Source organism: Thermobia domestica, chromosome 11 (genome assembly GCF_964235325.1).
Source record: "Thermobia domestica chromosome 11, izTheDome1.hap1.1, whole genome shotgun sequence".
NCBI lineage: Eukaryota > Metazoa > Arthropoda > Insecta > Zygentoma > Lepismatidae > Thermobia > Thermobia domestica.
In genome coordinates, this window is record NC_137464.1 from 111,513,468 (window position 1) to 111,538,110 (window position 24,643).

A 24,643-nucleotide genomic window follows, 5' to 3' on the forward strand; every position below is an offset into this window, starting at 1 on the left:
TACTAAGATCCTTAGTGTTTTTGGCCAGTCGGGCAGACATTTAAGTGTATGCTCGAGGGAGCATTGCTATATGTTCAAACTGGTTCTCAGTATGGGGAAACAAGTAAAATACAAGGTTATAAAAGAGTAAGGAGCGACATAATTTATATCAATGAAGAGGTCATGCATGACGTATTTCCGGTATTTCTTTCTTCGGCTAACTACATATGGAACTTACCATAGTTATGCCCTGCATTGATTTATAAATATAATAATGAAAGAGGGAATTGTAATTTTTTAAATTTCTGAAATATGGAACTTTCAGGAGCAAATAAATCAAAGATAAGTGAGAGGGGGGGGGGGGGCGTATTTACCTGAAAATAAATGAAACATAAACCGGCCAATGCTTTATTTACGTGGCAGACATGTTGTTTGGAACTTAAAATGTGAGTCTTAGGTATTTGCACATAAGTTGATGAAATCACATGACTCATCCATATAGGTAACATCACTTGAAATGCTGCTGTGCATTTCTTTTTATGTATTGCATTTGTTAACACTGTTGAGTGTACAGTCAGAAACAATATTAAGTATAGGTTGGAGGTATGGGAGAAATGATAGCTTCAGCCTATACTTGTTTCTGACTTACATTGTACTGGACTTATAATGACAGTAAAAGTCTTTTTAAGATGTTTACAACAGTACAACAAGAAATATATACTGTAAGACTTGGTTAGAAATAATAGTGATGTGTTTTTACCGAAATCATATTCTCTTAAAACCCATATTTGGTGAACTTTTCTAATTATCATTTCAGCAGTATTGCATCCCTTTAAACACTGCATTTTGATTACTTCTTCACTAATAAAATCATGTATTTTCCAGGTTCATCTGATGTGGACTGGAATTCTACGACAGGTGTTCCAACGAATTCACAGACTCTTACGATACCTTTTGAGAAAGGTTCTTCTGCTGGTCAGAAGAAACCACCTCCTCCTGGAATATTTCTGGATCAAATCATTCCAAAGTGCAGCCCAACTGAACGTCCGAACAAGCGTTCTTCAGACATTCAATACTCTGGAGGAACAAAAAGACAAAAGAATTCGTCGGAGGACAACAGTGCATATAGCATAAAATACATTATCAAAGATCAAACTCCCATCAAACTTCCTTCTCAGTTGCTGCAACAGTTGATAAAGGAGCATGGGCCTAAAAGTATTCGTACAAAAATGGAGCCGACCAATCCTGCTGTCTGGGTGCCGGATGGTGGAGGAACAATAAAATTGGAGGCGGCGGAAGTGCCGAGAGAGCGGGAGCCTGTGAAGGATAGTGTTCTCATGAATTTATTGGTCAGTGGATGTGATGTGAGTGCTGGGTACATTTGCATGGGTTCAGGAAAGGTAGGGTGTGGAATATAATTGCTAGTGTTGCCACTTTGTTTCTTGTTGTGTGGAGTAAGTCACAGAGTAGATGTGACTCAAGTTGTGTTCAGTTATTAACGTACTAATTTCTGATTTTTGCTTCTCATTCACCTCCTTTTGAACCTCCTTTTGAACATCATTATTTCGTAACCAGTATTCAAATACAAATGCGTTATTGTTTAATGCGAAATAGTCTGCTAAATCGTTTGTTCGATAAATCGAAGCGTAAGCTTCAATAAAATATGAGCGTTTTCGAATGGTATTCTTACTGCTGTAAGTTCGTAATAGGTGTGGTGGCTTTTTCATCCCCTTAGTTGCCGCTCAATGTAAATTGGACTAGTGTTTTAAGTTGATTTGTTCCTGACTATACATTGAGATTTTGGATTGGTAATTAATATATCTTCCTGCGTTTCTCATTAGGTTGTTCGAGTATTAACAAATATTTAATCATTTATGATACTCATGAAGACAGTGTTTATTGTGCATTATACATATTGTGAACATTGTGTATTTTACGAAAATTACATGTTTGTAGAATTGCAGCAAAATGTTTAGAAAGAAGGCCAGTGTTAAGAAATTCGGTATTTTTTTTCAGTTTATTTTTTTATACACATGATTTGATCTCAGCGTATTTTAATTATATTTTCTGGCATATGAATTTTATTTTCTAGAATTGCAGTCTTCTTTGAGGACATTTTCCCAGTACTATAAGACTATTTCCACTTGTTCATTCAGGTTTTAAAAAATATTAAATACCTTTGATGATCTTTTTAAGTTATGTTGCAATTTGAAACCTCTTTGTTGTAATATTAAGATAATAGTATGCTCTTAAACAAAATGTCCACCGATATGTTTACACAGAGTTTTCGAAAACTTAATAATTGTCGGATGCTTCTATAATCATTACAGTTTATGTATAAACAAAATAGTACCGCTAAAAATGACTAACAGGTCGATTTAATTCCGTGTTATTGTGCAAGAACATGAACAAGAATGAATTTTGAGCTTCCATGGTGATAGTTGAGATTACAAATATTTGTTAAACTTAAATAGGAAAATAAAAGAAATAACACCATGTTTACCTTGTTCATCATAAACTGTTCTTATTAATTCAGATTCTTCGTCATCAAATGTATACAAAAAGTTGTTTTTAAGGATAACCTATGGGCAACTTGCACGTGTCCAGATCATCACCAAGCGGAGAAAACATCGCATGATCTTACAGATACGTATACCCATGGCTTCAAACATTCATGAAAAGAAGGAAAAGTTTATTAAGAATACTGTGTATTGAACACTCTGAGTATATACGTAGAAAAGAATTGTGGTTATTTGGATGAAAACTCTTATTCTGTTTATGACTTTGTAATATTTCGATCAAACAGGGAGGAAGGAGGGCTGCCGAATCCCTCCGTTCTGTCCTGGACTTATAGATATTTGGCTGCTTAATGCAGACTTGTACCACATTTCTTATACAAACTACTGATCTGTTCTCTACAATTCTTTGCGGTACCTCTCATCTCCTACATGATATGATATGAAATCTACAATTTTCAGAGCTGATTTTAACGTAGGAAATATGAAGAAGTCAAGAAGTTAGCTAGTGTCAGATCAGAGAAATAAGCCAGTTGTGAGACAAAAGATGTCTGCTGTTTTAATTTAAAAACTCCTGGACAACAAGTAAGGAATACACATGCATTATCGTTATGAATCATCGAGAGTATGCTCGTTGCATTCCATGTGGGCCTTGTGGTACAACCTCTAATAAATGGTTGAGAAACCCAGGTTCGTTTACCGTCAGGAGCTCATGTGGTTTGGATTCCACGTTAATCAGTAGGTCCCCTTCGCTGCTGAAAGGGACGTTAAACTCAAAACAATTCAATTCACCTCTAATAAATGGTCCAATCGTATGGCACTTATCTTTGATGCGAGTAGTCTCTGGTTCCATCCTAGGCCATATGAATTTGTAATGAATGTTTGTGGGCTTGGTCGGGGTTTTCCTGTTTCCTTCCATCGATTCTCGTCATAATCATTTATTTTCATTAAGCATCCGTCTCCTTTAGCATACAGGGCATAATCGTGATATGCAGAACTGAAATATTTAATTTCGTTTCTAAATGGAAGATCCTTTGCTAAAGAAATACTTAACACTATTTTAATATGACATTTAACCATTCGTATTTTTTAGGCCGTGATTGGAGGTTTTATTTTATTTTATTTTTTATTTTTTCGAATGACTTGATGATTGGACTTTTGTTTCAATATCGTACCCACACAGTCATGTTTATCATCATTGATAATTAGGCTTAGGAAATGTGGGTTAGTTCGATAGGCTTAACAATATATCATATGTTTTGTCACTGTTCTTTCTTCGTTCTAACAGACATGCCACAAATTAGCACCAACACGTTGTACGTGCGGTTTCTCCCTCAAAATTCTGACATGAGCCTGTATTAAAATTTTAATACAGGCAAAACCAAGGAATAGATTGCACACACGATTACACAATTTCCACATGATATCAGTAGATTTGGACGGCCATCCGATTCTGTGTCGTTCTCGATGGGGCTCAAATCCCGTCCGATTATTCATTTACATTTCTTTAGTGTTTCTCAGAGTTATGTTTTGCTTATTGATAAATTTAAAGTCTTATTTGTTTTGCTTGGTTTGCTTAACGTTTCGCCCTATTTAGTTTATCCAATTCTTATTAATTAAGTTTATTCTGTTTATTTTAACCAATTCTTTGGTCCAAATACTTAAGTTTTAAAAAAAAAAATATTGTTAAATATTCTGGATGGTATTAAATCAATATTTTTTAAATAAATTAAATGTACAGTCATCTTCAAAGAACTATCCACCCACTAGAACCGTTCTTAGACAAATTAGTATTTGGATTCAAATAAAATTGTCGAAAAACCAAAGAGAAACACGTTTGTTTCTGCTTATTCATAACAGTACATGCTTTCATCAAAGTAATATTAGTGATTATTCAGGAGCTCAGTGATTAATTTGAATATTTTCACAAAAGAACTTAAGAGTTGGTTCTTCGGATATATATATAATATCAAATTTAAAATTAGCGACAGTAAGGGAACATTATCTCTTTAGACTTCTAGTAGTATTCGAATTGAATCAGAAAAATTAGAAAAAAAAATTGTATTGACAATCATTTTCCATATAAACAAAAGCACTGTTAAAAATGTGGAGAAATAGTACCTATTGCAGTGTCAAAGTAAGGGAACGATATACTCCCAACATCTTGACTTGTGTTAAGATCCCACCCATTCTTGGGGGGCTGGCTTAGTGGTAGAGCACCCACTTCTGGTGTGAAGGGTCCCTAGTTTGATTCTAGGCTATGTTTGTTTATAGTGGACTACATCATTCCCGTAGGTTTTCTCGGAGTCCTCTTGTTCCCTTCTATATCTTCATCCCATCCCACCAATTATTTTCATAGTCCATTTTCATCAATCATGTCTCCTTTAGCTGGAGGGCATAACCGTCTATGTTAAAATGCTAGGTTTATATGTTTGTCTCCAAAGAAAAGTTTTTATGTTTGTCTCCAATCCTTTCGACAGTGAGCTCGAAAAACTACAAGTGCTAGAAACGTGCTGTTTTCACTGGTCGATTCCAAATTTTGTGTAGATTGTCCAGTTTTAATTGAATATATTTTTAAAAAATGGTCGTTATTTTTTTATTACATTTTTAGAGCTACACTGAAAGTGTTAAAATTTTAAAGTAAAGCATCATATCTTACGAATTATACATTCCAACACCACATTTTTGTATACAGGGGTTGTATATCTCACAGGCGTTTATTTCATGAGCAAGTGATAATGAAAAACGAATGATTACCATTTCTCCAGTCTATGATGAATCTTTATTGTTTGGAGTGTCTTGCCCAATGAACACCATTTATAACCATATATTTGCTTATTTCATACTGCATGCAAGAAGAAAGAAAACACTGATCATACATGAATTAGAAACTCCAGCCAGAAGTAGACTCAAATCTTGCAAACAGTGCAAGATATGTAAAAAAAAAAAATATATATATATCTCACCCTAATGTACCCCTTGCCGATTTTTATCAAGACGTCTTTCACTTGTGTCTGTAAAGGGACATGTGCAGGTGTTGTGAGGAGTGACAAGGAGATCCATGCCATTGAAACACGGCATTACAAAGTTTGCACCATTGGATGCAGCTGGTCACTCAAAATTGGGTACGTAGTCTTTCGCAGTGGCATGTCCGTGCAGGGTGATGATGGGTCCGACAGAATACCAGGATATAGCTTCTCAAATCATCACTGAACCACTGCCATTCTTCACTCTTTGTAACAGACACTGTGTATCGTACGCTTGTGTTGGCGGTCCCCACACGTAAACTCGGCCAGCAGTTTGAAACAAGATAAAGGAAGACTCGTCCGACCAGATGTCTTCCACTGCTCCATTGTCCAGTTTTTATGGCATTGCACCACTGTCTCCGTATAGCAGCATGGTCAGCAGTCATGAGTGGCATGGGAATTGCAGATCTGCCATAAATACACTGCTTGTGGAGTTCTCTTCTGGCTGTGTTGACGCTAACAGGGTAGCACTGTATTCAGCTCAGTTGACTTTTGGAGCCGTGGTGAGCTTCTGCTTGGTCACAATCCTACCTAATGTGCGTCTGTCTCTGTCACGCAACACACATTTGCTTCCACGCTGGTGCGGTTTTTCGGAACACTCGTAGGCAGTCATGATCTTCGATACTGTGCCTCTTGATACGTCAAACATTCCGCTACTTTTGTCACGGAAGATCCCACCATACGCGCAGCCATAATTTGCCCTCTTTGAAACTCTGTCAGCTCAGACATGATTCACGATAACTTGCACGGACTGGTCACTGAACTGTAACTGGCCAATCTCTTCGATGGCCAGGCTGTATACCTCACAGGAAGTGCAGGTGACCACAGCGACATCTACCATTCAGACCCAGTTAGTGTTTGAAATGGCTATCTCTTCTACACCAGGTGTTTCTATATTTTTGTCCATCCCCTGTAAATACACATATGAAATATTACGGTGTGCAGATCTTTGACTCCCTAGTTATTGACTATCAAATGTGGGCGTGAGGTAGTGAAATCGACATTTCAATAAAACGCGATGAATGAAACCCATCCGATCGAGATGATGATAGAATTTGACGTGATAGTGTGCATTTTAAAAATTGTGATATGCAGACCTTTAGTTCTCGAGTTATTGACTGTCAGATTTGGTTCTGTGGACTTAGTGAAAAAAAATACTGGTGAAATTCATCAGAACTTAATCAAATTAAACGTGTTGGTACACCTCAGCGTGCTTAGCATGCATATGAAATGCAAGTTGGGATTTGAACTTTTCACCTTTTGGAGAGGAGAGGAGGAAAAGAAAAACCAATCGATGAAACTCATCCGATGTTGACCAAAATCAACATACTTCTGGACCTTGACCAGCTTAGTACACATGTGCAATGTTATTTTTGACATTCATTGAATGAATCCATTAGAATATAGGATATAGGTAATGTACAGCATATTTATGTTATTCTAACGATTGGAAGGCATAATGTTTTGGAGCCAAAAATGATTCTTAAATTTAGTTATAATGAAATAGAATTTATTTTAAATACAGATATAACAGTTTCTCTCCTCCAAAATGAATAATTAAGAAAATTAGCGCCCACCAGACATTCATGATAATCATTATCTGTATTATTACCATTTTGTTTCCCTTAAGATTGACTTTCTAACAAACTTTAAATGGTGGGTAATGTGAAATAACAAGCATGGTTTACGGTAAGCTGGAGTGAGTAAAGTTCATCTCTTTGTTGTAATTTTCATTGCGAGAACTTGAAAATATCAATTTACAATAACAGTTACAAAATAACTCTCGGTAAATTTCATTTAAAGAACTGTTTTCGAGTCTTTTGAATAGTAGTTAAGTTTTAGTACAATTTCTATTAATTTGACCAGTACAGTGTATGGAAACTAAATAAATAAATTCTTGCTAAATAACGGGGAAGTTGTTACAGTTACGCAAAATAATGTTCTAAAATAATTTGTAAATTATTACGAAATAACTGAATGCCGAGCTAGATTAATTTGAGTTTGGTACTCCTTAGTGATGCATTAGTCATATCGATAACATTATCTGTGTATGCACTACTGGTTATCCTTAAAACGACCTGTATACAAATCCGTTTGTGGTGAGTAATCTGAAGTTAAAAGAATCCATTTATGGTGAAGAAGAATGTTGTCTTTTAAATCATTAATAATTATTTTTCTTGTCTCGCTTTTATTTCGATATTACATTAGTAGTAGAAATAAAGCAAACATTATTTTACTTTTTGCTAAACAATTGTGAAAAAATAGAAGAATATAGCATTCTGGAACACAAAAAGTAATAGGAAATACAGGGGTGATATTTGCTTACATGTTTACGGCTAATAAATAATACTAAACCATGATCGTATCCATGATACGTTCAAATCTGTAAATTGCAGAACGATTTGTTTAAGGAATTCATTTATTTTTGTTTTATTCTTTAATTATAATATATATTTCAGAAACGATTGATTCAAATTCATCAAGAGCTATTCGTATGCCGTTAGACATTTGTGCATAGTAATATATTCAAATAAGAATAATTATAATCTAGACATTAACTTACCAGAATACTTGGAAATTTTTAAGCTACAATTTTAATTATAAGTGACTTAATCGTAAAGAAAGGAACTTTGATTGTTATCTTTCTAAGTTTAAGGGCATTGCATGACATATTTTAAAGCAATTATTCTACAGTAAAATTAATAGTGTCAGTTATTGTTGACTACTGAAACATCCACATATTCAATAGTTGTATTGGAAAACGTACACTATTATCAATTTTTATTTGCATTTAAGACGTATAAAAATGATTTCGTGTTCACTTCTGTAAGCCACTGATCTCAAACGCTGATTTTTGTGACGGAAAAAATTTAAGACAAAACTTATATTTAGATCATTGTACTATGCTTTGTTTTGTTAGTAACTAGATATTTTTAGACTGGTTTTCTGGTAAAGGAATGTTGTACTGCACACTTTTTTGTATTATGTCGGTGCAAATGAAACTTCCTCCCTAAGTATATCGTTTCCAAAGACAACATAATTACAATATCTGGCTAACCAAATACTCGTTGTCTGCAACCATCATTTTACTCTGCTTAGCCAGCGATTGGATTTCATGGCGAAAGTGAATCTGCGAGGTGAAAAAGCCCTCAACCATACGTTCCATTCCCAATAATCAGGTAAATTTTCCCTCCCAAGAAATGCTCGAATCCGTAAGAGGTGGTAATTGGTGGGAGAGACATCAGGAGAGTACGATGGATGAAGAACATGTTCATACTGCAGAATCTGCAACGTTTTTTGGGGAACATTGGGTGTGAATGACATTATTTTACTCTTTGCAGAATAATGTAGGACACCATGTCTTTTGGGTATTTCTAGATGCTTGCAGGCAAAGTTGCGGTGCACTTCATGAAGTTCAGAAGTGTAACAATCTGCAATGATCGTTTCGTTCTTGACGGAAAATACATGAAGGGATCCAACCATAGAGCACTACATCATTAACAAGGGGGCACGGTGGCTCAGTGGTAGAGCACTTACCTCTGGTGCATGGGGTCTCTGGTTCGAGGCCAAGTAAGTTTGTGGTGAACAACATCGTGTCCATGGGTTTTCTCGGAATACTCCCTGTTCCTTCCACTTTCTCATTTTACCAATTCTTCCATCTTCATTCACTTGCTTTAATCATTGTCTCCCTTAGCCTAAAAGACATAATCGTGGGGCGTTAAAATGAAAGATTTCATAGATTATATCAGTAACAACATCTGTTAGGGGTTTTAGGAAGACGACTTGGATCGAGATCCAACCACTACCCTGAACGTTTACGATTGTCGTAGCAGACCCGTTTTTCATCTGAAGTGGCAATCCGATGCAGGAAACTTTCCCAGTTATTCCTCACATTCAGAGAACTACACACTCTCATACGGCAATTATTATCAGCCGATGACACCCATGAGTCCAACGTATTCACCTTACAATTGCGCAGAGCCTCCGAACGACATAGTATTGTGTATACCCAAGTTGTCTCCATTGACATGAACACTTCTCTGAGGATTCGTTTCCACAGTGTTCGTAAAGAGCTCACCACATATGTTACTCGGTGCTCACGGTACTCATTTTGCAGTGCTGTGTCTCTGGATCGAAATGTGACAAACCAACAGGAATGGTGCATTTATTCGCCTTCTCTGGCCCAAATATATTAATTTTTTTTCTTCGATGTGCTCTGTAGAAGGTTCCAGTTTCATTTCGTAAGAAAAGTTACTAAATTTTGTGTTCTGTGTGATGCTCCTAAGAATGATTGTTCAACAACGTACTTCCTCCATATTACCTGGTTACTCCAGCCTAGACGTGTACTTAGTTTGTGACATTAGATGTGTGACCTTAGTCCATCCTGTGTTGAGTTTAGTTTCCGTCCAGACGTCAAAGCGGGCGTTTCAATCACACCAACCTAATATGAATTCTCTTGAAACATTCGTTCCAGTAAATGATTACATATATGTTTTACAATTATTCAAAGTAATACTATTTATTTGATAGACTTAAATATATGCGAGACGGTTTGGTATGTAATACAAAATAATGAAAACGAATAAAATATATCTGTTTACATGAGTAATAAAGTGTAGGACCACCTTAGCTAGCAGAGCAACTCGGATCCGTCGTAGAATGGAGGTGTGTATATATAAGTCGCGAACAGAGCTATTTGACATGAAGGGCAGCATTTTGTTCCGTCAGCAAGGATGGAGGAGGATATCTACTCCGGAGTCGAAGCTCAAGACTTAATCACAGGTGTTCACTAATGTTGAGGTTTAGAGATTGGGCAAACCAGGGAGGTGTTTCATATAATTCATCTCGATGTTCATGAAACCACGTCTCAACAGCTTCAGCAGAGAAAATTCGTGCGTCTCATTTTGTAAAATTGATAACATGTGGACCGTAATCACAGATAGTAAAAATGCGTCGTGGACCATAATCACAGGTAGAAAAAAATGTGTCCTTTAAATATAATTACAGGGACCACGGAATGTCGGGAAGTTACGGCCCATAGCATTACAGAGCCGCCGCCATGTTCCAGTTAGGGAGGAGATCATTTGAACCATATGCTTTTGTGTATGTCCGTGATAATAGACATGGCGTGTTGTTGGAATTAGGTGAAAGAGAACTCGTCGGACCATATTGCGCGTTTCTATTGATTGACGGTGCAGTTTGGGTATTCGTGGCATCATTATCTTTGCGGTAAAACTTAGTTAGTAGTAATCAGCGGTTTGGAAATCGCAATCCGACTGTGAATGTTCAGGTTATGAAATTCTAGTTTGACTGCGATTGTCACAATAAGCTGTTTGAGGTAATGATTTAATTTAACAAACACTTTTGCGGTATTCACTGTACCCCCCTTGGTGACCATTCTCTTCAATTCTCGACAATCCTTATCACTGAAGCTTTTCTTCTGACCACTGTTTTATTCTTCGCCACTGTTTCGTCATGAGTTCAGTAGGCTGTCCTTACTTTTAAACACTATTCCTTGTTACACACCTTAAAAATTGGCCTGCTTAGATACACTTGCGCAAATTGAGCGCCCATTTTGCATCACTACCGTCCAGCCGCTTCAACTCTCACTTCCGTTCTACCCCGCCTAACACACTACAGTCGATTATCTAATTCACCACAAACAATGAGGAGACGCTTCAAAGCATCTTCAGTCTTACTAACTCTCGTATCGTACGCCTTGCAAACTACAGATGTTTTCATACACAAATGCATTACTTACAAGGAAATGGTGAAAACATCCGCTTCATGAGATAGAAAAAAAGAAGAGAAAAAATTTTAAAAAAAAAATGGAGAACTTCCAGCTGAGCATCATATTGGGATGGTTACGTAATAATTTTATCAAACTGTAAGCAGATGACTTTAATGGAGGAAGATAAAGCTAGTGAAACAAGTATGTCAATAAAAATGCAGAAGAGAAGAGCAATAGCAAGTGAAAAGGAAGAAATTGCGCGATTTAATAAAAAAAAAAAAAAAGAAATTTAAAAAAAACTAATAATTGTCTAATTGAAAATATTTTTAATTAAACAGTTAAAAGATGATGTAAAAAAATATAATATTAAACATAATCAATAAGGCAAAATGAAGAATAATGTAAATAATAATACGTAAAATAATAGAGGAAATTACAAAGATAAAAAGGGAAATGTATGGGAAACGGAACGCATGTGATGAGGTAGGGTATTACAGACAATTAAGAGCGGAGAAGAGGTTCGCAAGTAAACTGGTAATGTAGATGTTTTTCGGATCTCTTTCTGAGGATACGGAAGAATCTGGAGGAAGGATTTTGAGGGTATTTACATGTAAAGTCTTGTCACGTGTATTTTGAGGTGCATGTATTTTAAGACAGGTGGATGAATGATTTTAGAGCTGCAGGAATATTGGTGATCGTTGATGCGAATTGGAAGAGGGGTTCAGAGTTCTACCAGATTAGAATGCGGAGTAGTGTGTATTTTATGATGTAAATTAGGCTCGAAGAAGCCGAATTATCGGAACGGTAGAAAGTGTGCTGGGGTTATCGTTGTTCTGAAGTATTGGGAAGTCATACTAGTATCGAGTATGCAACAGGTTTTACATCTATAGCAATCCAATAATATGAGTTCCGGACTGCCGCGGTGGCTCAGTGGTAGAACGTTTACCTCTACTGCGTAGGGTCCCTGGTTCGATCCCAGCTCGCGCCAAGTGGACTTTGTAAAGCACAAACACCACGTACGTGGGTTTACTCGGGATTCTTCCATTTCCTCCCACATTGTTCATTCCACTATTGCATTCATTTCTCATCATCACGGTCTCTTTTAGCCTAGTCGGCATAATGTGGAACGTAAAACTGAAAGATTTCACTTCATGAGTTCCGAATGTATGCTAGATGTGCCATTGCTTCAATTTCGGCGAGTTCCCGAAGTTTGTTCCGGATATTTTTGAGAGCTGTGAGTGTCTTTGTTAACGTACTACAGGAGGACATAATTTCTGTTAACTACGCCATGCGTCGTCGGTTTTTCCTTTAATCTGGCGCACGACCTCGGATTCATAGTTTTGACATTTTTGCTGATTAGCAAGACCCTTGCAACCAAAGTGAAATTTCGAGAACCATCTATTTGCTGAGCTGTGATAATTACCTGTTTACATAATGTTGACTCTGTGTTTTCGTGGTCCAGTTCGAACCCGTGAAGCAGAAGTTCCGGAATTAGTCTTCGTTGCACATTCCTCTTTACGACTGTCAAGTAACAAACAGAACGCCCACTGCAAAACCTTTCAGGGCAGGTACTATTTCTACCTATACTTATAGTACCGAGCACCTTCAATGGCTTGAACTGCTTCGGTCACGTGACACACGCTGCATACGTTGCACGTATATCAATATTATAAAACTTACGACTCACACTTGTAATGACATTGACTTGTTTAGTCATAAGAGCGAGAAATGGTGTAGTTTTTGTGTGCGCGGTAGAATTGTAGAGTATATACGCATAACTTAACGTTTCTCTCTCCTATTGCTCGATATTTTAGATTATCTTTGTTAGCTGAAAAAAGTTAATTTATAGTACACGTAAATATAGGAATAATACAATGCTATCGTAGAGCTTTCTCTAAAACATATGGAAATAAAAATCTCTCTTAAATTGCATCGAATAGTTATATATATATATATATATATATATATATATATATATATATATATATATATATATATATATATATATATATATAGATATAGATATAGATATATAGATATATAGATATATAGATATATATATAGATATATACAGATACAGGATGGGCCATAAATCCCTTACCACTCTTTGTAAAATAGTGAACAACAACCATGTAGGAACATAGTAGGCCGAGGGGGAAGTCGGATTGTGATGGTGACCATCTTGAATTCACGTCAAGATTTTTAAATGGGAACATGGTCTTGCGGCACATCATTTTAGGCTAGAATTTAAAGACAAACACAATGGTGAAATCGATTTGTTGATATATTAATGTGTTCAAAAGTTACAGGCATTTCAAATTGCTAATTTTACCTGTCACGCATCGCGGAGTACGTGCTCTACGTGGCCCCCATTCCGAGTTATGCACAAGGTAAGTCGTTCAACCCAATTGTCCATGACCCTCAAAAGAGTTTCTGGTGAAATGTCGGCACAGGCTGAAAATATGCGTTCTTCCAGGTGTTCAAGATCCCGGATCTTTTTGGCATATACCTTTGCCTTCAGATGACCCCACAGATAAAAATCCAATGGCGTCAGTTTTGGTGATCGTGCTGGCCATTCAATGGGACCACGGCACCCAATCCAACGTCTAGGAAATTGTTAATCCAGAGAGGTACGGACCTGTAATCCGTAATGCGGAGGGGCACCATCCTGCTGGAAAAAGAGTGGAAATGTGCCGTCCTTGGACAATATGGAAGGGAGGATGAGAGCCCACAACATATCCAAATACCGTTCAACAATGAGGGTACCAGGAATGATGAATGGACCAATTAATTTGGTGCCCCATAGACCACACCACACCATTAATTTGCCTGTACCTACTATTTTGCAAGGGTCAACCCACTGAGGATTTGTCGGGGACCAATAGCGACAGTTTTGCTTAGTCACTTCCCCAGTGACCTAAAAATTGGGCTCATCGGAAAATAATATTTGTGTGTGGAATGTGGCATCCGTTTGCAACTGTACAAGGGCCCAGTCGCAAAATTCCACACGACGATCAGGGTCATCTTCAGATAGATGATGTTGCCAAGTTGCAATTTGTATGGATGCCACTTGCTTTCCTGTAAGATACGTCTGATGGATATACGGCTGACACCACATTCCATGGACAAACGACGGGTACTGTGGTGTGGTGATGTAGCAAATGATGCCAGCACTGCTACTGATGTGGCTTCATCTGTTTCGGTTGTGGGTCTTCCACACCTGGGTTTATCTGCTATGGAACCAGTATCCATGAACTTCTGGAATAGTTGGGCAACACTAACGTGGGACACAGGATGTCGATCTGGGTACCTGGCATTGAATTCAGCTGCTACAGCCCTTGCACTCCTTCCTCTCCATGCCCTGATCAACTTCTTCCTCTCTGCTGTCGTTAGCGGCATAATTATTCACCTGCAACAACACAAACAGTACGGTAAAATTAGCATTTTGAAATGCCTGTAACTTTTGAACACATTAATATATCAACAAACCGATTTTACCATTGTGTTTGTCTTTAAATTCTAGCCTAAAATGATGTACCGCATGACCATGTTCTTATTTTTAAAAATCTTGACCTGAATTCAAGATGGCCACCATCTTGGTCACCATTACAATCCGACTTCCCCCTCGGCCTACTATGTTACTACATTGTTGTTGTTCACTATTTTCCACGAACACGGATTTTACAAGGGGTGGTAAGGGACTTATGGCCCACCCTGTATATATATATATATAATGTGTGTCTTCGTTTTATTTTAACGATATCGCAAAATGCAATACATCTCTGATCATAGTTAACTTTGGAAGTGGCTATTTTTTACATCCGAAAGTAGTCAGTCGTTGTCTTCTCTTCATGACAGAATGGTTCTTTTTCGTCTTGCACCAGTTAAAGCCCAGTAACAAATTCTCTTGAAAACCACACATTTCTCTTAGTGTCTTTGAGGTTCTCCAAAATACAATTTAATACGGACTACATACTAAACTACTATAAACTGTTTGTGGAACCGATGACAGAGACAATATTCGCTTCAGCACTTTAATCTATCTGTGTGCTCTCGAAATCGAAGACCTCAGAGTACTTTTCGGAAACTAAAACATGAGACTACTGTCTTCTACCTTAGTTGTTTTACAGCATTGACCCGGAAATATAATACGTTTCGCTATTCTGTCCTTTTGTACATTGAAATGATGAAAGAAAATTTGTGTTCGGTTTAAAATGTTTAAAGTAGTAATAAACTGGATCCCAGTAGCATTGGATGCAATATGAGTTAGGAAATGAACATTTGTGTGCAATTAAGCTATTTTGCTATCGCAAAACTGAAAAATCATTTCGTAGACTACGTGATTCCAATTCTTCGTTTCTTGATGTCATCACGGATTCAAAATTTAATTTTAAAAAGTCACATGGACACATTCATAACCATCAATCAGCTTAGGCAAATTGTAGAATGTCGAGTTATAGAATGTTAAAAATTAAATGTTATTACTTTTTTTCCCCCCGTACTTTACTTTTCGTTACCATAGTGGTTTGTGATACATAGGAAATGTTTATTATTTCATGTATATGTAAAATAATAATAATAATAATGCTTTCTTTCGTTATCGAAAATCCGATACAAAACTTATAAATTGCGATGCAAATTTAAATTTGTTTCGCAGTTTGCTACGCAAGAACAAAGATCTTGCTGATATGTATATCTTCCGAGATATTTTCTTGAAATATGAAGCAATGTTTTACATTACTGGCGAGAATATAGGTATATTTAAGCACTTTCACTGTTAAGGTGACTATTTTGATAGAAACTACAGTATTCACAACAGTATGTCACAATTGCAACAAATATTAGGAAACGTAACCGTGAAGTACTTTTGAAAATTATGTTTTTCAAAGGAAGTGCTGTCCCACGTTGTATATCATAATCATTTGTATGTTTTCAGGTATTATTTTTGTACTTGTTATCAGATTATTATTTCAGATTTTAGAAGTAATTTCAAATTGACTAATATATCATTTTGCGTTTCAGATTCCCAAGCTTGCTTACATATTACTGCATTGCTCTTCTCATTAACTCACAGTGCAGTAGTTCTCATTTGTGTGTATATATATCACGACAAGTATGTGGTTGTATGTAGAGACTAACCTTTGATTAGCCGGGACCCCGCGTCTGCTTGGCGTAAGCCTCGCATATATATATATATATATATATATTTGCTGCCATTTCTACTAAAACTTTTTTCATTTTTTCCTCTATGACCAATACTAAGAAAACAAGTTGGCGTATTTAAAAAAAAATGTATACGTACATCCTTGCGAGAATTAAGAAACACTTCTCATTTTTCTTCCAGCATTAATATTAAGGAAGATACGGATCTTCTATATATTCCAATTGACGCCAATTTGAATCGAGATAGCGGATGTAGCTGATAAGTAGAACCAAGTATTCCACCAAGCAAATGCACATGCCATACTCCTATCTATCTGTACTCTCTTCTCTCTAACACCTTGCTCTGATGCATTTCCTTCGATATTTAATGTAAAGTTAAACTTTATGTGACTTAATGTAATCACTTATCTTAACCAATTCTTGAACTGTTTAAGCCAGTTAATCATTCTCGATATCTGAAGTCACTTTGCCCCCTAAAGTACTTATTGATTCTTCGACTTGAAATTTTAAATAACACTAATATTGAAAGAATGGCGAGGGAAGTACGTTTTATAAAGTTAAGAATCCGCGTGTGAATCTAGACAGGGAACAATTAGCAGGGTGTCTATCGGTCACGAAAGTTATGAAATCAGAAAACGGTCATGAAAGTCAAGAAAAAGTCACGAAATTTAGCTTTTGGGTCACGATTTTTTTTTATCTGTACAAATATAAGTATAGATTGGAAAATTTTGTTCTATAAAACGTCAAAATTCACTATCAAAAATGTCAATGATCGGCTTTAGACGCTACAAAATCGCAAACAAAGCACGCTTCTATCGCATGCATGAAAATTTGGCCCAATTCACTCCTAAATTCACTCTTGAAAGTACTAAATTTATGGTTTGGGAAAGGAAAGGTTACGAAATTTCATTTTGGAATTTTAGTAGACACCCTGATTAGTCAAAAACTGAATCTCAGTTATACTCAGGGTTTTTATTATTTTTTTTTTTCTTTCTTTCTTTTTCTTCGAAAGATGGGCATGCCAATGATTCAATTACTGGCAACTCTGATTCCAAACAATATAAGAACAAGAAGAAGCCTAGAAAGCTATCAGATTCATCCTATGTATAATTATCGTATTCTGTATTAAGGAGATTTTACAGTTAAGAATAGATGTATTTTTACTTGTTTTTATCCTTACACACTCTGTATATTCCTTAACATACAAGTTTTGCGTCCCTTTTTAGCACCGAAGCTATATAAAACGTGGACCTAGAGCTTAGTGTGAGAGCCGAACCACGTAAGCTTCCACCAGAAATTGAATTCGGATGTCCCACCCAGAAGGCGAAAACGCTAACCATATAGTAACAAGCGAGCTCCAATGGTGAATACTGTGTTCTAATCTGGAGTATGTGTGCATTGTAGGCGTGTCGGTTTTTGAGTAAACCCCTTTCTCCAATGAGGTTGTATGAGACGTGGACCTGCAATTTAATTACATGAGCTCTCACCGGAGCTCTCACCGGGAATGGAAACCAGATCTCCTGCACCAAAGTTGCATATGCTAACAATATAACCCCGTGGGACTCATATGTGGTTATAGCTTACATCAATTATTTGAAAGTTACTTGACTATCAGCTTGCTCATAAAGTTCGAGATCAGTTGAATATCTGTACCAGCATTTTTCTGACGATGCAACTCGCAGCTCAGTAGATGTTCCTTTTGAATGATTTTTGCCTTATAAACAGATTATTTTTTGCAGTAGAGAAGTCGCTTCTTATAAGTTTTTGAGCACTGTGCTTACTTGCCTGTTCCGTACTTTTAGATAACAGTTTAGTGAATAATACATTGTAATAGTATTAATATTACTAATAACAATATCCTTTCATTAATTTAAGCCTGTAAACCTACTTTTTGTGAGCTGTGTGTTGCAATTTTAAAGTGTGTTTAAAAATTTTTTTAAATATTCTTGTAAAATAAGCATAACAAATATTGTTTGAAACCTTCTCTTGCCTCTTCTTCGGTGTTACTTCTTCGGATACGCTGGTAAACGTGTAACATGATTGGATTTTTGTTCTGGAAAATCTCATAACTCGAATAAAATACCAGTTAAAAATGAAAATCAGTGTAAGTTTATTCCACATTTCCAAGTTATGATGAGCAAGATGTTAACACACAAAAAATTAAGTTTGAAACCAATCTTTATTTTATTTGAAAAATAAATTTCGGACATTTTAATTTTTGAAAATTATTTCAGGTGTATATCCATCGCGATTAGCTTTGATGAACCGGATTCGATCAGTCCAATTTTGGACCACCTTTTCAAGTAATTGGGGACATATTTCGTTAATAACACAAGTTACTTTGGCTTCAAAAACGTGTATTGTTGCTGGTTGATCAGCATAAACCAAAGATTTTACATATCCCCAAAGAAAATAGACCACTGGCGTTAGGACACATGATCTTGGAGGCCAATTCAGCTGAACTATGCTGTGAAATAAGTTTGTCGCTAAATTGTTCTTTCAACAAATCGATTATTTCGATATCAGTATGAGGTATCACCATGTTGAAACCAAAACTGTTACAGTTTGATGTCATGCAAATTTGGAAACAAATAGGCTTGTTCATTGATCTGTAACGATCACCATTGACGTAATATATGCTTCGGCCTCATTTTTAAAGAAATAAGGACCGACGATGCCTTCAGTATGTAACCAACACAGTGTATTTTTGAGGATGCAATGGAGCCTCGTGAATTTCCTGAGGATTGGTCTTACTCCATATACGGTAATTGTGCTTGTTGATATAACCATTTAACCTGAGATTAGCTTTCGTCCCTATACAAATTTTTTCGATGAGGAGTGGGTCAGTTTCCAACAGATGTAGACACCATTCACCAAATAAACGACGCTTACTATGCTCTTGCACCAATTGCGTCAGTCCTTCCATGATTCTTTGCCAATACTTACTGATCTGAAATGACAAAATAAATGTCATCAAAACAAAATAAATGACAGCTATCCCTATCGCCAATTTTCGACTTCGGGTTTTTTTAAATAGGAACCGTGTTAACAATTTTGATTATCATGATTTGGAAGTCATCATCATCATCATAGGTATTCTGCCTTTATTGGCAGGTCACTTGCCGCAGCTGAGAAGCTTCCATGCTCCACGGTCCTCCGCTAACCTTTTCGTCTTCGCGTATGATCTTTCTGTTTTAATATCATCCATTAATTGTAGTCTCCTTCGCTCCCTCCCTCTCTTTCCCGCCACCATACCCTCTAGGACGTCCCTCATAATACAATCTCTTCTTAGGCAATGTCCCAACCAGTTTCTCTTCCTCTTCCTAATAATATCTAAAAGTGTTCTTATCTCACCCACCATTTCTAACACACTCTCATTCGTTTTCCGCTCGACCCAACTAATTCTTTCCATTCTTCTCCACACCCACATTTCGAAGGCTTCAAGTCGATTTTCATCACCTTTACGTAATGTCCACGTTTCCGCCCCATACAGTACAACACTCCACACGAAGCATTTTACGAGTCTTTTTCTCAACTCTTTGTTCAAGGTCCCACAAAACAGACTTTTCTTTCTTTTAAAGGCTTCTTTCGCCATTCCTATCCTTGCTTTTATTTCACTTTCGCATTTCATGTCATTACTAAGAATACTACCCAGGTATCGAAAACTATTCACTTGTTCTATTTTCTCCCCTCCTACTTTTATATTTGACACAGACCCCTTCGTTCCAATCACCATGGCTTTTGTCTTTCTAACATTTATTTTCATCCCATATTCTTCAAAGCCCTTTCTAATTTTTTCTAACATTTTATTGATTTTCTTTTCAGATTCTGCAACAAGCGCCATATCGTCTGCAAATCATATACATCTAATCATTCTACCTCCTACCGAAATGCCATCATCATCATGTAGGCTCTTTTTCACTATCTCTTTTAGATAGACATTAAATAGTGTTGGCGAGAGGCAGCATCCTTGTCGAACTCCCCTTCCAATTGCACTCTCTTCCGTCAGTTCTTCCCCTATCCTAACACTTACTTGTTGGTTCATGTATAAGTTTCTTATGAGTCTTCTATCTTTCCATTCCAACCCTATCTTTGTTAGAACTCCCAACAACAATTCCCAATTCACGCGGTCAAAAGCCTTTTCTAGATCAATAAATACAACATACATCTCTTTACCTTTTTCTATAAATCTTTCACCGATCACCCTTAATAATCCAATAGCATCTCTTGTGCCCTTACCTCTTCTGAACCCGAACTGCTCTTCCTCAACATCTTTATTTGTTCTTCCATATAACCTGTTCAGTATTCGGAGCAGAATTTTAGCTGCATGAGATATGAGACTAATAGTTCTATAATCCTCACATCTCTTTGGGTTCGATTTCTTAGCCATCGGTATCATGATCGTTTTCAGAAAGTCTCTTGGCCATTCTCCTGTTTCATATATTTCATTGCATAGTCGCCACAATTCTTTCTTTCCCTTGTCTCCTATATTTTTGATGAATTCGATTGATATGTTATCTATTCCTGTTGCCTTTCCATTCCTAATCTCGGATATAGCCTTTTCGAACTCATCCCGAAGAATACTAAATCCTTTATCATCCTCGCCTACTTCATTTTCCACATTCGCCTACTTCAACATTTAGGCTACACGGTCTATCCCTACTCTCATATAAGTCTTCAACGTATTCTTTCCACCTTCCTATGACCTCATTTCTCTCGTTAACTACCTTCCCATTCTTATTTTCTACTGCCATCATAATACTCCATTGTTTCCTCCGAAATTCCATAGATTTCACCTCCTTGTACATTTCCTCATATTTCCCAACTCTTTCTAATTCTTCTATGTCCTCGCATTTTCTTTTGTAAAACTCTTCCCTCGCTCTGTCTGTTTCTCTTCGTAATTCATTATTTAACTTTCTGTACATCTTTCTGCCCTCTTCTGTATCAACCTGTTTCCACATCTTCCTCTCCCTCATTTTCTGCAACATCTGCTCTGTAACCCATGGTTTCTTAGCAGTTTTGTGTTCGCGGTAACCTACTGTTTCTTCTGCAGCCTGCTGTAAGCAACGTTTAATATGTTCCCACCGTGCGTTACTACCTGCGCCTATCCTTTCCTCGTTTGAACATTTTTCTTCGAATTTTTCAGCGAAAAGATTTCTTATTTCCTCGTTTTTCAACTTTTCAGTATTCAACACTTTGTTACCTACATTTCTTCTGCCTACATTTTTCAGTTGAATATCTACTTCGGCCAGCACAAGATTATGATCAGAGAAAATATCAGCCCCGGGAAGGGTCTTCGCGTTCTTTAAGCTATTCCGATACCTGTCCTGAATCATAACATAGTCTATCTGATATCTTCCGCCGTCTATTGGTGATTTCCATGTATATCTTCTTCTCTTGTGCTGATTGAACCAAGTGTTCCCAATTACTAGTGAATTCTGTCTACAGAAATTCACCAGTCCCTCTCCCCTTTCATTTCTTTCGCCTAAACCATATTTGCCTACGATACTACCTTCCAGTTTTTCTCCCACAACTGCATTGAAATCTCCCATTAGAATTATACATGCACCCTTCTTCTCCCTATCTATAATTTCTTGTATTTTCTCATAATTTTCCTCTACTTCTTCATTTGCATGCGAAGTCGTCGGTGCATATGTCTGTATCACCACTAGATCCTTCGTTTTCCCTTTGAGTCTTAACATCATAACTCTATCATCAATAAATTCTACTTTCACTACCTTCTCCTTTAAGCGCTTTCCAAGAATTATTCCTACGCCATTATGACCGCCCTTTTCATTACCTGAGTAAAACATTCTATATCCTTCGCTGTTCAGTACCCCATTACCTTCCCATCTAACTTCACAAACGCCTACCAAATCTAAATTATTTTGTTTCATTTCTTCTTTAAGATTTTCTAATTTTCCTCCCTGTAACATAGTACGTACGTTCCATGTCCCTATCTTAAACCTTTTGCTCTTCCTTGTCTTTCTTTCTTTGTTTGTCTTCCCCCCATTATTACTTTCTCGTCCAATAGTCCTTCCCAAGCCATCCCCCTTCCGGAGATCCGAATGGGGGGATATTTTACCTCCGGAACTACATTTTGACCTGCGAAAGACCATTGTTCATATGTTCTCTTTTTTGCTGCCAGCAAACTAGGGAAAATAGAGTGGTGGTTTCCCGTTGCCTTCCACCGATTTGGAAGTATAAAATGAATATTCGTTTATTTTAATTTGAAAAGTTGTTTTATTCAAGTTATGAGATTTTCCATAAAAAAAAAAAATAATAACACGTCGCACGTTGAGCACGCCGAGGATGAGGCGAGAGATGCCTTATAACAGTCTGTGTTATAATTGCTTATAAAGTAAGTATTTTTTTCTTAAATATTAAATATCCGTCCTGTAGCATCCATCAGTAAATATTGTTTTACAATTTCGTACAGTTTTAAACAATGCTGGTAGTTAATTTTTAATTCTGATAAGTCACTCTCGATTGTTATTTTGTACATCTGTTAGTAGACAGTGAGAAATAAGAGAAAGCCGAATGTTGGTATCTAACTAGAACAAATGCTAACTAGAAGTAAGCATTTATAATGCAATTAATAAGCAGGGTCTTATAGTCCTTACAGTTGAAACCAAAGCTTCCTTAAATTTTCACGTACTGAAGATTACTTTACGTAGAGGTAGATAAGGATTTTTATACTTCTATATAGTATATATTGTGGAATTCATGTTAATTCTGAATGTAAATATGTTCTACTTCATTCTTTTAATGAATGTTAAACTTATTTTACTGGAACAAGACTTTACTGGTAGGACCAAAAAATCCGATACGAAGATTTTGAAGATACTGATGCGTAAAATGGAAATACATAAGAATAAAATTTATTGCCTAGGTCTTGAAAGGGTGTTTCAAGAAGTTGGAGCAAGAAAATCAATATGTTTATAGAGAATTATATTCGTGTGTATTTCAGGAATCTCTGATTTAAAAATAAGTGTATAATTCTAACATTGCTTCTCGTTATGAAATAAGTAATTCTAAACGCAAGTCGATATCATTCATGCCTTATCATTTGATGAAACTTATGAATCAAATTACTGTAACAACTGGGTGTTGAGTACAAATTTTATAAGTACCACGAATCATTTCTTCTGTGGATATGATTAATGCTGATGATCTTATTTAACTCAGAATCTGTCAACATTGTTACAAGACACACATCGTACATTCATGTACGTCCTGAGGAGTATTATTTCTTTTCGAACCGGTATTCAATTAAATGTACAGGATAATGATTAATATACAAAATTACAAAGCAAAAAGATAATCTTCGTCTCTCGTTTAGTCTTGTCTCTTCAGTTTCAATGTGAACTATCGTGATGTTAAATATTTTGTTGCCCAGTGCTATTTTCGTAATTCTTTTTGTTAAAGATGACAAAGTAATATTTGGGCCAAATAGAATCATAAAGGCAACCAAGGCAGTTCTGTCGCTTTTTCACCCACCACCTCCGAACATCGATATGTCATCTACGTGCCTGGAAGATCATAAATAGTCCCCATCAGCATCGACGACCTTCTGCCAACGTTCTGGAAGGCTATGGATTCCATCGCGGGAGAACGTGGTGGGCCGTGGAGCGGAGAAGGTATCAAGTGCATTTTGCACATCTACTAGGGATTTAAACTTCCGTTCTCTAAGTTGATTGTTCAAGGAACGGAATAGGTGATAATCGGACGGTGCAGTGTCCCGAGAAGTATGGCGGATGCAAAAGTGTTTCCCATCCAAGGCGTAGAATGGTATCCCGGGCTATCCTATCCACGTAGGGTTTAGCGTTGTCCTTTAACAGGAGGGCCCTTTTGCGATTCAAAAGTGCTGGCTCCAGAGTTTTGAGTTTTTCTTGAATACGGCTCAACTGCTGACGGTACACAGTTGCATTGATGCTCTGACCAGCTGGTAGCAGTTCCCGATGCACGATGCCAGAAGAAGTCCACCAAACATACAGGAGAACCTTCTTCTGGTGCAATGCTGCTTTCGTTTGTTTTGGAACCGGTTCATGGGATGCTAACCAATGACGACGGCGCAGTGGAACTTTGTACAGGACCCACTTCTCATCACATGCCAACATCTTTCCAGAAATGTCTCCTTCCTCAGACGAGACAGCAAAGAAACGTGTGTGTCTGCTCGTGTTGCCTTCTGTCCCGGAGTCAAATCATGTGGGACCCATCGACCTCAC

General features: G+C 36.9%; 1 protein-coding gene across 5 annotated transcripts in view; it reads left to right on the plus strand.

Annotated features, from left to right (window-relative positions):
* Positions 1-24,643, plus strand: part of LOC145664358 (protein similar-like) — a 422,904-nt gene that overhangs the window by 381,772 nt on the left and 16,489 nt on the right. For 3 of the 5 annotated variants that reach the window (XM_081730989.1, XM_081730988.1, XM_081730990.1), the window contains exon 12: positions 865-1,379. In XM_081730989.1, coding sequence (XP_081587115.1) covers positions 865-1,379 — 515 coding nt within the window. The remainder of the gene's footprint in view (positions 1-864; positions 1,380-24,643) is intronic. The other 2 variants (XM_081730991.1, XM_081730992.1) reach the window with 2 other exon arrangements.